Here is a 14,635-nt window from a genome sequence, read left to right on the forward strand (position 1 = left end):
CTGGTTGAAAGATGGTTATTGAGCTGTCTGGAAGAGGGAGGGCTTTATGATTCAGTAATTAATGACTCGTAAAATTATATAGAATATATGCATTTTTATAAAATACTGAGTAAATGCTTCATATATACTATTAACAAGTGAATGGAAATTTTAAAAATGATAAAAACTGTAGTAGCCGTGTAAGCAATCTGATAGCCATTATCTTTGATTTTGTTTTTTTTTTTTGGACTGGTGGATAATTTCACCTTAAAATTCTTATTATTTATTTGTTTAGGCTGCATGGCTTATGAGATCTTAGTTCCCCTACAAGGGATTGAACCCAGGCCCTCGGCAGCAAGATTGCAGAGTCCTCACTGCTGGACTGCTGGGAAATTCCCTAAAATTCTTATTTAGAATATGTGTTTCTATTCCCTAAGCATTAAACTTAGTTGGTGATAGACTTCAGGTTTTGAAATGACTACATGCTTTGTTTTTTTTTTAAAGTATAAGCTAAAGCCACTTAACTTTGTCCTGTCTTGAATGATCAGTTTGTTCGACAACATTCTTCTCTCTTTAATTTGAAGGACAGAACTTGCCAAGATCATGCGTACAAGAGCAAAGGAAATTGAAGTGAAATTGCTTCTCTTTGCTATTCAGAGAACGACTAACTTTGAGGGATTTCTTGCAAAACGCTTTTCCGGGTGCACCCTGACAGATGGAACGCTGGTAAGACTGTCCTAAGGGATACCAGATGGAGGCATTGGTGGCCTGGGTGGGTGGGCTTCGCTTTTGAAGTCTTATACAGTTTGGTGTTTCCATCCATCAGCTCAAGTGCTTAATCCCCCATCCCAAGGATTTTGTTGAATTCATTCAAATAGTCATACAGAACATTCTGTATGGCTTTATCATTTGTCTATTATGCAATATTTCATGTTTTTAGAGTGTCTTGTCATCATTTTATCAAGGGATCACCCCTATTTTAAGCCTAGTAATTCTGTGAGTCATAGAGTCCTCACTTATTCAGTCACAAATAACTTATTACATTATCAACTCTTGAGTTTTATTATAATGAAGATGTGCTTAGAGGAAGATGTAACCCCCCAAAAGGTGAACTGCAACCTTAAAAGCAGAAAACATTGGAGATTTCCATAATGTCCATCATTGACCTTAAGTAAAATATGGTATATTCACGCTGTGGAATAGATAGAACAGTTTCAGAGTGGTAGAATGAGGAATAGATGTAGATGTGTTGTCGTAGGAAGAAAACCTCTCACATATATAGGTGCAAAACGTAAGCTATAGCCCAGTGGTGGTAATTTAGTCGCTAAGTCATGTCCAGGTCTTTGCGACTCCATGAACTATAGCTGCCAGGCTCCTCTGTCCATCGGTTTTCCAGGCAAGAATACTGGAATGGGATGCCATTTCCTTCTCTAAGGGATCTTCCCAAACCAGGGATCTCCTGCATTGCAGGCAGATTCTTTACCAGCTGAGCCACACAGCCCCGTACATATAGTATAATTCCATTTGTGGAAGAAGAATGTTTATATATGTAAATAGGTAAGAAAAAGGTCTGGAAATGATCAGTGGATGTCTACTTGTTTCTCAGGGCAGCCCGGCATCTCTCCACTTTTACCCACTACCAGGATCATGCTCCCAGACTGCAGCCTTCTGTCTCCTGGGGGTCCTGTGCTCTGAGATGTTGTTCCCAGTCACTAGGAACTCCTGAACCTTTCCCACCAATCCATTCCTTTTTGGACTTCTGTCTTTGAAATTCTCTGGCATAATCAATTTACAAATACTTCCTCCAGTTGTTCAGCTGTTGCCTAGCTCTCCTATCTAGTTTGCAGTTTCAGATTACAAAAAAATCCTGTTGAATCATGAGCTTTTTTTTTTAAGTGGGCCATTTTTAAAGGCTTTATTGAATTTATTACAGTATTGTTTCTGTTTCATTTTTTGGTTTTTTGGCTGTAAGACATGTGGGATCTTAGCTCTCCAACTAGGAATCAAACCTGCACCCCCTGCATTGGCAGAAATCCTGAGCCATGAGCTTTCTATTTACCCTTCACCTCTCCAGTTGGTCAGCTGTCTTCCACACAGGCTTCTCCATGTCACTTCTCTCTTTTAAGACAGTCTCTTCCCCTGAGACTGTTCTTTGTCCCAGTTATTGTGACTCAGCAACCATTCTGCATTCCAGTTCCTGACCATGGCAGCTCCACAGCCTTCAAGGATCTTCCCTTAAAGATGAGTTTCTAGAAAGGCAACAGAACTCCTCTGGCCTTGATCCCAGGATATGCCTTTTGGGTAATCACCATTTTGTTTCAGGGTAGTGGAACTACAGAATGAATCAAAATATATCTTAATACTCTTTATCATATGCCAGATTTCATTGAAAGTTACCAGATTCCTTGGAAAATAATAGAGCAGATAAGAAGTCCGCCAAAGGCCAGGTTAACCAGAGACCCTCCCAGGCTTGCTCCCTTCCATCCTTCACTGTATCACTCAGGCCTTTTCACCCGCCTTGGTGACCGATTGACAGTTAAACAATAAGGGTGAGCTCACCTGAAAAGACAGGCTCACCTGGAAAGCTCTTCCTAACTGAGCCGTGTGATGCATCATCTTTTGCTCTTTTTTGACAGATGTGGATACTTAGAGACTTAGACTGTTAGAAACTGTTAGAAACTTAGACTGAAAGAGCCTTAAGGACAGGGCATGTTTTGTTTTTATTATTCCAGCCCCAACAAACTCATAATGTCCTGTGCTATAACGGTTACTGGAAGAAGGGAACTGCCCAGGTTTCTAGCTGATTGCCTAAATTCCCGACCTTAAGGAGGGATTTAATATAGTCTGTAAATTAAAATGCCTTGAAATTAAAAGCAAATGTCTAGATAGGATTTAACTATACTCACATGCATCATTAGAGACTCAGTGATTAGATTTATGGTAAACATTATATTCAGCCTCTATGAAATCACTGAAATGAAAATCACCTTAAAAAGGTGAGTTTTATGTTAATTATATCACAGTTTTAAAATATCAAGGGTTTTAGAAAATCTGAGTTTAGTTATAAATCATCTTCATGCTTCAGATAATTTATCTACCAAAAAGAGGGAGAGTAATACATGCTTGTTATAGCTCAAACAGAATAAAATATTTTAAAAGAACCATCTCTTCTTGGGACTTCCCTGGCAGTGGATCCAGGTCCAGTGGTTAAGACTTCGCCTTTCAATGCAGGGGCTATGGGTTTGATCCCTGGTCAGGGAGCTAACATCCCACATGTCTTGTGGCCAAAAAACCAAAAGATAAAACAGAAGCAATATTGTAACAAATTTAATAAAGAATTTAAAAATGGTCCACATCAAAAAAAAAGGTCGACGTAAAAAAAATCTTAAAAACAAATAAACTAGAAGACAGAATATTAAAAAAAAAAATAGAATAATCTCTTCTTTCTCAATTACTCTAAATCTCTCCTCCCAGAGATGTGCACTGTTTAATAGTTTGGTTATAATTTGAGACTCTTCCAACCATGCATGCACATGTGCACGCACGCATACACACCTACACCTACCTGGGTTTGCTTGTGTTTTTTTTTTTTAAACAAAAAATAGGAACCACAATGCCTGTGTTTGAAGAGGATTTTATTGAATGCTTCTCCACCAGCGTTTATCCACCAGTGTTTTTCAAGCTCCCTCTTGGGGCAGGGCCTTGGGTAAAGATGAAAAATTGGATCAGATAGCCGCGTATATTCTAGTAGGAGAAAGACACCTATACGTAACTGTCACAACATGAGATCTGAATGTGGTGGCACCAAGAACAAAAGAGGGGTCCCAGCAAGGTTAAACCAGGTGTGCACAGGCCTGTGCTCATCATCCTATCGGCTGAGGCCTCCAGGCCATCTTTTTAAGGACAAATCAGGAACTGGGCTGGAATAAAGTGTTTCTGGAATGAGAAATGCAGAAATTGTGGAACTTTCATCTCACATTGAAAGCTCTCTTCTCCAGGGAAAGGAAACAGATTCATCTTAAATTTCAGAGTTTCTTCCTTTGATGATTTGAAGGGTCCAGCTAAGACCTTAGAAAGAGATTTGTGCAGACAGACCCAGATGTGGACATACTACTGACTAAAGCCTGGTTGGCTCTTGCCAACAGTAAATGAGACAGCTTGGCTGTCCTGTGGCCGCTGCTGTTTTGATAGTGTTGGGAATCCCATGTGGTTTAATTAGTAGGAATACACTTGCCGTGTGAAGACTTTTCATATATGAACTTGAAATCAACTGTCATCATAGCAAAAAGAATGAATTCTCTCAAAACTGGAAAGTTGTACATTTATTGGCAGATTTTTGGTTTCATTTAGCAGCCCCAGAGCTTGTGGAACATGTCATTTGAGTTCTTTAAAATCTAAACCTCAACTTGTAATTCTCTGTGGTCTGTGACAGCCACAGAGCAGGAGTGAGTGGCAGATTTGGTTGTCTCTGCCAGGGGGCCTCTTGCACACAGGGCTGAGTTGTGCTGGTGACGGCTTCCTGTGGAGACTGGTTCTTTCATCACAGCAAATTAATCAGAGCAGTAACGTGGCCGCCTCAGTAGCTGGCGTCTGCATCCACCTCTCTGTGTTTTGTGGCATAACATTTGCCAATGGGATGGTGGTACAGGAGGTACTTGGAGGGCTTTGTTGGAGACTAGGGCAGAAGGGTGAAGCCCAGCGGGCCTCTGCCTTGTAATTTGATGGATGCATTGCTTTCATTTCTTGGAGAGCTCCCAAAGAGATGAAATAGTAGGGAAGATCTCACTTGTGATTAAAAACATTCTTTTTATGAGTCTTCTAAGCCCTGTGGTCCTCTCTCATTCCCCGCTGAGCGTCGCTCTATTGAGAGGCAGAGCTGCGGTCCTGCCTTCATGACTTGTGCCCTGTTAAATACTAAGGACAGCCCCCGCATGCCGCACTTCCCCAGCTGTCGTGTTAAGCTGCTCTGTATACACAGTCATGCTTTACATGTGCTGCCTCACTAACTGTCACTACATCTCTGTGCAGTGGGTGTTCATATCCCTTCACATTGCAGGTGGAAGGGCTGAGGCGTGGAGAAGTTAAGCCACATACCCGAGTGGTAGAGCCTGGACTTGAACCCAGGCCCATCCCTCAGTCAATGGTCACACCACAGTTCCTCAGGCCAGAAAGCACCTTTCCCTTGATTCCTTTCTTTCCTTCCCCGTCACATCCACTCTCTCACCAAGTCCCCTTAAGTCTGCTCTCCTAAAGATGCCCCAGGTGTGGCCACTTTTTTCCATTTCCACGACTCTAGCTTCTCCCACTCTGGTGTCAGCCCCATCTGGCAGCAGCCTCTTCAGAATCTAAAACTGGATCCTTCCACTGCCCTGTTTAGAACCCCCAGTGACTGCCCAGTTGCTATGAGAAAACCAGCCTTTCCCACAGCCCTCAACAGGCTGTGTGATTGGGGGCCCCGCTGCCCCTCCCTGCCATGCTCCTTTCACTCCAGCCTTCACATCAGCTCTCCCTGGGGAGAATGCTCTTCCCCAGGTCTTGGCCCAACTGGCTTCTCCTCATTCAAGTCTCTACTCAAATGTCCCTGCCCTCTGGGATCACCTTGTGAAGAACCTCCCCAGCTCAGCCCAGTTCCCACACTGTATTTTCAGCACTGCACCTCCCTTCTTTACCTTGCTCAGTGCTGGATCTCTGGTGCCCAGGAGCGTGCCTGGAGCTGAGCAGATGCTCAGCACACGACTGCAGGATGGGTGGCATCACTCGCTAGTCCCTTTGCCTAGAAAGCCCTGGCCATCCCACACCGCTCCCACACTGAGCTCTGAAGCATCCTTCAGTTCTGGCTCAAACATCATTTCCTCGGGGTGGTTTTCTGTGACCCTCTGTTGCATCCTTTCATAACAACCTCTGCTTTTCCTACATGGCCCGCCACACATGCTGGTGTGATTCTTTGGTTAAAGTCTGCCTCTCCCACTTGACCATAAGCTCCCTGAGGACTGAGCATAGTCCGCCTCGCTCCCTGCTTTCCTTGTGGTGCCCAGTACATCCCTTTGTCAAGTGGGTGAACGGAGGAGTGGTGAGTCGCTTTTCTGGTATCAGCTTGGTTCCCAGCTGGAATGCATGTGCCTCACATGAATAAGCAGGAAGTTCCCAAGTGCCCCTGACTCCAGTATATCTCATCAGTTTATCAGTAGAGACAGACTGTGGGAATAGGAAGGACACCTCTCCTGTGGGGAATCTCCTGACCCGGTGACAGCAAACAAGTAGCCCACACTGTACTGCCAGGAACGTCTCTCTGCTTTTTCAGTGCTGCCTTTTATGTTTGCTTCTTACGTCTTACCTCCATCCATTGAATACTCCCATCAGTGAGTGTGGAGCCCAGGAATGCCCTCAGTCCGCATCACCAAGATTTCCAAGAACACATTGTTTTTAAAATGAGGCCTACCTGTATATAATTGTGAAACATATTATCAACCCTGGTAGGCCTAGCAATAGATGAAGAATATTTGGTTCAAAAACTTACATCCTGTTTCTGTTGCTGAACAATCTTGAACAAAGCTTTGCATTCAGTTGCTGACTTGCTCTCCACATCTCCAAAGGACCGAAAGACTCAGAATCATATCAGGTCAGCTCACCAGTGTGATCCCCAAACCCACTTTGACCCAGTAGGATCAGGAATCCAGTGCTATTAACTAATTTAATTTGTCGTTGAAGCTTAGATTCTGTTTTTCACCCTCACCCTAAAATACCAGCAACCCTCACAGAGACAACTAAAACTTAGAAATATGGCTTTCAAAGAAACATTACTTTCTAAAAATAGCCTAATTCTGAAAATAAATGTAAATTGCTTTACATTTATGAGGGTCCCCCCGCCCCACATCAGGCAAAGAAGCTAAATTTCAGAGTGTATATATTTGAAATGTTTGCTGGGTTCTTAGACCATATTGTTTCTCCAGAGGATACCTCAAAAATCATTGTTCTCCTCCTGATTTCCTTGAGCTAATGCATTAATTAGTCTTCCCAGGTGGTGTAGTGGTAACGAATCCACTTGCCAATGCATAAGACACAAGAGATGCAGGTTCAATCCCTGGGTCAGGAAGATCTCCTGGAGGAGGAAAAGGCAATCTGCTCTAGTATTCTTGCCTGGAAAAGTCCATGGACAGGGGATCCTGCAGGCTATAGTCCATAAGGTCGCAAAGAGTTGGACACAACTGAGCAACTGAGCGTGCGTGCGCGCTCATACACACACACACACACACACTGCCTTAATCACAAGGCTTTCTTCATACACCAAAGCTCTGTCTTGCTACATAACACCATCCAAGTGTTTTAGCCAAGAAGTAAGTAGTTTACATGGATGTAAGTGGAATTGTCTTAAAGCTTAAACGAGATACGGGTGTGGTTTGTGTGTGTGTGTGTTTAAGTTTTATTTTTTATTTGTCTGTGTTTGTTGGGTTCTTTTTTTCTTTCTTTTTTCGGTAACATCTTCAGCTGATGTCCTGGCACCTGACAAAGTCATTCATGACACTGTGGTCTGTCTGCCGTCCCTCTTGCCATAGGGATTAATCCAGTCTGCTCCACTGATACATGCTCAAATTATCACAAGTACTTTTACTTTATTATTTTTGAAAATTTGAAAAATACTAATTTGTTCACCTGTGCTGGTCTTAGTTGTGGCACGTGGGAGCGTGTATCTTCACTGTGGCCTGTGTATCTTTAGTTGCAGCATGTGAGATCTAGTTCCCTGACTAGGGATCGAACCTGGGCCCCTGCATTGGGAGCTCAGAGTCTTAGCCACTGGACCACCAGGGAAGTCGCCTCACAAGTACTTTTAGAAACTCCCTCTGCACCCAGCTTCTTGTCTCAAGAGAGCCATTCCTCTACCCTCTTCCTCTTCCCCAGCACCTGCCAGTCCCTTTTATCCTGCTTGTCTGCTGAGTTCCCTTTCTGCTAGAACACCCAGCTCCTTGGCATAAACAACATTCTGAGGTCAGATTTGTAAAAAAATAAAAAAATTCCAAAGCACCACCGCCATTCTGTTGTTGTACTGGAATCATCATTGTTAATATGTATCATGTGCTGCTTCTAGCGTTTCACACGCTGTATCACATTTAATCCTTCAAGCGGTCTGTAACTCTGTCCTCCTCATTCAGCCATTCAGGTTGCTGGGGTTCAGAGAAGCTAGGTGACTGGGCCAACGCAACAGCACTGGAGCTGAAAGCCACATCTCCAGCCTTCTACTAGCCTGAAGTCTCACTCAGTGATCTTTGGAAGGAGTGGTCATGGGACTTTCCTGTTGGTCCGGTAGCTAAGCCTCTGTGCCTCCAATGCAGGGGGCCCAGGTTCGATCCCTGATCAGGGAACTAGATCCCACATGTGGCAATTAAAGAGGTCGAGTGCCACAATTAAAGACTGAAAATCCTGCATGTTGCAGCTAAGACCCAGTGCAGTCAAATAAATGTTTTTTGTTTTTAAATACATGCTCAGAAGTATTTTTGAAAAATGAAAAAAAAAGTCATATTCAGGGGCTGGGGAGTAATTTTTCTCAAGGAGATCTTGTTGTGGGTGCTGTAATGGGTCTTAATTGGGAGGAGAGAAGTCTATGATCTGGAACACAAAAGATTAGCTCTGGAGTTTGTTTTTGAATTCAAACCTACCTTCATATTTCAGAAGATATATAGGTCTCTGGCCAGGCACCAGAGATAGGACACAAGATAGACATGATTCCTGCAGTCACAGAACCTGGTGGGGAGGAGACACACACATGAGTAATTGGCAGTATTTTAATAAATACCTGGTTAGGGGACATGCCAGGTGGGGTGGAATCTTCTAAACCAGACTTGCCAGGTGGGAAAAGGCTGCCCAGAACAGGAGACTTCTGACTTGAAGACTGAAGGATGAGTGAGAGTTTTAGGCAGCTCGTGATTGGGGTCAGGTGGGCAGTAAGGTTTCTGGAAGAGCCAGAGGGAGTTTGATGTGTGATGTGGGGAACCCAAAATTGGTGCTCTCTGACTACATGGAGGGGTGGGGTGAGGAGGGAGGGGGGAGGGGGTGGTTAGGAGGGGAGGGACACATGTATGCCTATGGCCCATTCATGTTGATATATGGCAAAAACCATCACAATATTGTAAATTATCCTCCTGTTATAAAAAGCAGTGTGAAGTCCTGGTGGTGAGAATGTGATCCAGGGGATTTCCATTTTTGCCCATCAGATCAGACTGCATGGTATAGCTGTTGGAGAGCCTTGGAAAAGGCAGATCAGTGGGGAAAGGTGTTGACTCTACTCAGAAAACACCCATCTGTTTCTCACATCTAATTAACAGAAAAAACTTGAATCTCCACCCGCATCCACCAATCCCTTCCTGGAAGATGAGCCAGCAGCAGAAATGGAGGAACTGGCGATGGAGAAAGGAGATTTAGAGCAAGTAAGTCTGGTTTGCATTTCATCCGCACAGCCTGCCGAATGTTTGTTTCTGAAAATGGGTCTGCTCACTCTTAAATATGATCCCTTGGCTGTTGACCACATTCAGAGATTACAACTTTGGTGGTCTTTCTGGAAGGGCTTTATCTGAAAGCACATTTAGAAACCTGAGTGAAAGAGCAGTCCTTCCTGCCCCACCCCACCCCACCCCACCCCTCTGCTCTCCAGTCGCCTCACCACCGCCTCAGCAACGCAGCCAAGCTGGATCAGCGGGTGTGGCAGGGCGGCCGAACTCTGCCCTGGCTCATTCGTCATCTCTCGAATTTGTCAGCCCAGCTTTTAGTTGTCCCCTGATCTGGTCCGGTGATGACATGAGAGGCTGAAAGATCCCTGGTGAAGTTAGCGGCCCCCGTCAGCCAGGAGAGACTCCGACTCAGAGGAAGCCAAGCACCTTAGGTCTGGAAGCCGTCAGGGAGGCCTGAGAACACCAAGGGGACCAGTGGCATATTTGGAGAGTTACTTTTCAGAGCACACCAGCACTTTCATTTCCTTCGGCTTTTTCTGTCCAACTCTTAAATTTCCTCTCCCTCCATTCCAGAGAATGGTGTTTTTGTTTCATTGCCATTTTATGACACGAGAGGTTAGAGCAATAAATCAGGACTTTTCCTGTCTGGATTAGTGAGCCTTCTTTTTAATTTTCTACACTTGGCTGCTGGAGGATGATTTTATGAGATTATTTTCATCCAGACACCACTGAAAGGGAGGCCGGCTGGGAAGAGCAGCTCTGGGAACCCCCCAGCCGTGCACATCGCAGTTCACCCCGTGTTCCTAGCCGGGCGGGGGATGATAGGTCTACAGTCCTGGCAGGAGCCAAGACAGCAGAATTCCCAGGAACAGCTCTGAAGTGATGCCGTCAGAGGTATCTGATCCACTGATTAAATAATTATAATAACACGGATGCCTCAAATTTTTATGGTGCTTTATAGTTTAAAAGTCTTCTACAGGCTTTACTTTATTTCGTCCTTCCGTGCCTGCCTCTCCTTTTATAGGATTTCTGTGAGCGGCAGGCTCGGTGACTAGCCCAGGGTTACAGAGTTTGGAAGTGAAGACTCTGGGAAAGGATTGGAAGCCAGGTCTGGAAGTCAGAGACTAAAATTCCTTTCCTGGTGCTCTTTCCATCACACCGTGATGTTGCCCTCAAAAGTGGAGGACCTAGAAATGAATCCCGTGAATAAAAGGGAATGAATAAAACTGGAGAGATGCCCTGAGGCCATATCCCAGAGATCTACAGGATTAAATGTAATTGATTTAAAGCCATCATATCAGCTAGGCTAGGAGAAAACAAAGATTTCTCTTAAAGAAATGCCTCTCTCAGGGACTTCCCTGGTGGTCCAGTGGTTAAGACTTCATGCTTTCAGTGCAGGGGTTGAAGGATTGATCCTTGGTCTGGGAACTAAGATCCTACATGCCACTCAGCACAGCCAAAAAAAGAAGGAAATGTGTCTCTCCCATTTTGGGAGGAAGGACTGGGATGAGAAAGAAGAGTCCAGGTGTGGAACTCATCCTCCACCCGCGCTTGGGTATCTGCACCCTCTGATCTGGCCTTCTATAGTTGGGCCATTTTCAGGGCCCTCCTGTCTCCCCAGAGCACATGGCTGCCACTGTCACATCCAGAATCATGTAGCTGAACACTCAGATGTGCCCAGTGCTGTTGGAAAATTATTCCATTAGCCAGTCATCTCTGGGTGTCACAAAACTGGATTATGATAGCGTTCCCCATGAGCTAAAAAATCAGTTTTGTCAGGTAACTTGGTTTTTTTTTTCTTTCTTGTGGAACTTTTTGCTCATCCTGGAAGCTTGAGATTAAGCTTGTCTTAAGGATGAAGATCTGCTCATTCTAAGGACACAGAACATGGGTACATGGGGTAAAGCAGAGTCACGTGATGGAGAAGATGCCAGACTCTGGTTTGCCACCAGCTGGCTGTGTGACCTTGGCAGGTACTTTTCTCACTGGACTTCCCTTGTTTAGAGGGAGCCAGTGGTTTTCCAGTTCTGTTCTTTGGTGCCCTGTCACATGTCACTGTGGGGAGCTGGGAAGAGACCAGAGCTCTAAGTCCCTCCAAATAGAGCAGTTCTGTTTTGAGTCACTTTTTTCATGGACTCCCAGGTAAAATTACTTTAGAATCAGGGGTTCTAGGTATATTCAAAAGGAAACTGAGACTTCTGTGGTGGTCCAGTGGTTAAGACTTCAGTTTCCAATGCAAGGAGTTCAATCCCTGATCAGGAAGCTAGATCCCACATGCCTCTCGGCCAAAAAACCAAGACATAAAACAGAAGCAATGTTGTAACAAATTCAGTGAAGACTTTAAAAATGGTCCATATATTTAAAAACCTAGAAAAAGTACTGAAAACCTCTGGGCTAGATGATCCACCCTCAGTTTCACGGGCTGTTCCTTTTTAGTAATAAAACTGACACACCAGTGACTAATGCCTCCTTGTCTGCGTCCCCAGCCTCCTACCGCCTCCCCAGCACCGTCCCACTTGTGGTTGATTAGGTGGGAGCTCCAGGACGCCCCCCCCAGCCCCGACTTCCCAGTTACTCCCTGGCTTCTAAAGTTGGGCGCACTGGAAGAGGAGGAGCCAGATGGGGCTTCAGGGGGAAGCGCACCAGATGCTGGTGGTGAACTCGGCCGGGGCAGGGGGACCAGTAGTTTTTCTGGATTACCTGACCTGTTGGCATCACTGCAGTCAGCAGACAGGGGGCCTTCAAGATGGGGCTATAGAGAAGGGAGCGCGCGAACTTGAAAAGAGGTATTTAGTTTGAGCAGTCTGTTGCCAACATGTTCCCAATGATTAAAAAATGGCATCTGAAAGAGGACTGAGGGTCTTCAGAGTATAAAAGAAAGAAGAAATAAGGAATTTCTGGCTTTAAAATGTACCCTTCTGGTGATCCGAGCAGTTAGATTTAATCTGTTTACATTGGATTGTAATAAAAGGAAATGGGACCAGCTGCAGACCTCCTTACTGTGACAACAGTAACCTTTTATTATTCCATCAAACTCCAGGAGGAAATAGCTTAAACATCTGCAGCTTTTGGACAGAATCCACACACTCCGAAGTCCAGCCCGAGTGCTACTGCTAAACGACTTTAGTATATTCTTTAAGCTGAGAAGCAACCCTTTAGGGAGCTAGAAGGTGCAAAGGGAGACACCAACTTGAGCTCCAATTCTAGCCTGTAGCATCTAAATATGAACACAGATATGAGGCAGCCAGAAGCAGGAGGCAGCTCAGTGGGGGTTAAAAAAAAAGACTTGAGGCAGTGCCTCCCATTGTTCCCTTCTTGCTTCCAGATCACCTTGAAAACTCTGTAAGAGGACAGGGAGCTATGACTATGACTATAGGTCCCTCCTCTCCGCTGGGAGTGCCATTAGAAGGCAGAGGCTGGGCGAAGTAGAGTTGCCTGCGGAAGGTTCGGGCCACCTGGGTTGTCTGACTGTGTGGCTGGCTCTCTGAGCCACAGCCAGAGGCATCTGTGGGGCCTCATCAAACTTGGTCCCCAGGAAGACGGGTCAGGGTGAGTTTGTTGAAATATCAGGTAGCCATACTCCCTACTCATTGGAATCTCTGTTTATCTGAATAAGCTCTCTAGATTCATCCATACATTTTTATCACGTATCATTTTGTGCATACATAAAAAGGAAAATATAAGCAAAATAAATAGGTAAAGATATTCCCCAAACTTCTTCGCCTTTGAAGTCTTAACTCTGCTGAACCTTTTTTTTTTTTTTAAAGAACTTTTTGATGTGGACCAGTTTTAAAGTCTTTATGGAATGTGTTACAGTATTGCTTCTGTTTTATGTTTTGGTGTTTTGCCCACAAGGCATGTGGGATCTTCTCTCCCCAACCAGGCATCCCGCTGGGAATCCAACCAGGGATCCCAACCAGGGAACCCGCACCCCCTGCATTGGAAGGGGAAGTCTTAACCCCTGGACTACCAGGAAGTCCCTCTGAACCACTTAAAAAAAAAAAAACTTTTAATTTCAAAATAATTATAGACTCATAAAAAGTTGCACAGAGAAGTCCTGGATACCCATCTCTCAGCTTCCCTCAGTTCTGATGAATCCCATAACTACAGCACGTTATCAAAACCGGGATGTTGGTGCTAACCTCGTCTTTTCCTTAGGTGTGGATGTCTCTGCTGCCACGGGGTGTGGTCCCAGCTGCTGGTGATGTGCCGTTTCTCAGAATGCTCCTCTACTACACCTGGGATATACCTGTAGTACAGTTATCATCAAAACCAGCTGGTTAACACTGATACAGTACTAGTCACTTAACTCTAGGCTTTATTTGGATTTTTTAATTCTTATTTGAAACCTTTTTCTCTTTTTAAAAAAAGAATGTCAAATTTAGGGAAAGTTTTAAAAATATTGCTAGGAACTCCCAAATATCTTTCACCTGAGTTCACTAGTTTCTACTGTTTTGCTACATTCACTTTACCATTTTCTCCCCTCCCTCTCTCTCTCCTGTCTCTTACTTTCCCTCCCTCTGTCTCTCTCTCTTTCAGAACAAGTCAGTTTATAAGTATCATGCCCTTTGTCTCTGAGTATTTCAGTATGTATTTCCTTTCTAGGAAACACATTCACTTAAGAAAGAGATTCACTCTAAAGAGAGGTACTCACTAAAATCACCACAGATCAAAATCAGAAAATTTAACACCAGTGCGATATCTCATTTATAGACTTATTTAGATGTTATAATGTGATCCAAAAGTGATAAATTAAAACACTGTCAGTTGTTGGGAAAGCACACTGAAATTAGTAAATAAAGCCAGATACAAAATACACATGTTGATTTAAAACATGACAATATTCTGTATTACACAAACTTCCATTTATAATTTCCAGAAGCTGTCCTACAGACATGTGAATATTTTTGTCAGGGGAAGAAAATATAAAAAGGGAATAATTATATTTATGAAGATTGCATTTTAGTTAATGAAAAGGCATCTGGGTATTGTGGTCTTGTTTTCCAGTTCTAAAATCAGGGTATCTGGGTCCCCGGTGGTTCAGCTGGTAAAGAACCTGTCTGCCGGTACAAGAGACACAAAAGACAGGGATTGGATCCCTGGGTCGGGAAGATCCCCTGGAGAAGGAAATGGCAACCAGCTCCAGTATTCTTGCTTGGAAAATTCCATGGACAGAGGAGCCTGGCAGGTTACAGTCTGTGGAGTCATGAAGAGTC

At 44.2% G+C, this 14,635-nt stretch overlaps 1 protein-coding gene across 1 annotated transcript in view; it reads left to right on the forward strand.

Annotated features, from left to right (window-relative positions):
• The window catches only part of VPS53 (VPS53 subunit of GARP complex), a 125,313-nt gene that overhangs the window by 49,917 nt on the left and 60,761 nt on the right, over nucleotides 1-14,635 (forward strand). The window contains exons 11-12 of the mRNA XM_061389534.1: nucleotides 564-705; nucleotides 9,297-9,398. Coding sequence (XP_061245518.1) covers nucleotides 564-705; nucleotides 9,297-9,398 — 244 coding nt within the window. The remainder of the gene's footprint in view (nucleotides 1-563; nucleotides 706-9,296; nucleotides 9,399-14,635) is intronic.

Source organism: Bos javanicus, chromosome 19 (genome assembly GCF_032452875.1).
Source record: "Bos javanicus breed banteng chromosome 19, ARS-OSU_banteng_1.0, whole genome shotgun sequence".
In the NCBI taxonomy this organism is placed as follows: domain Eukaryota; kingdom Metazoa; phylum Chordata; class Mammalia; order Artiodactyla; family Bovidae; genus Bos; species Bos javanicus.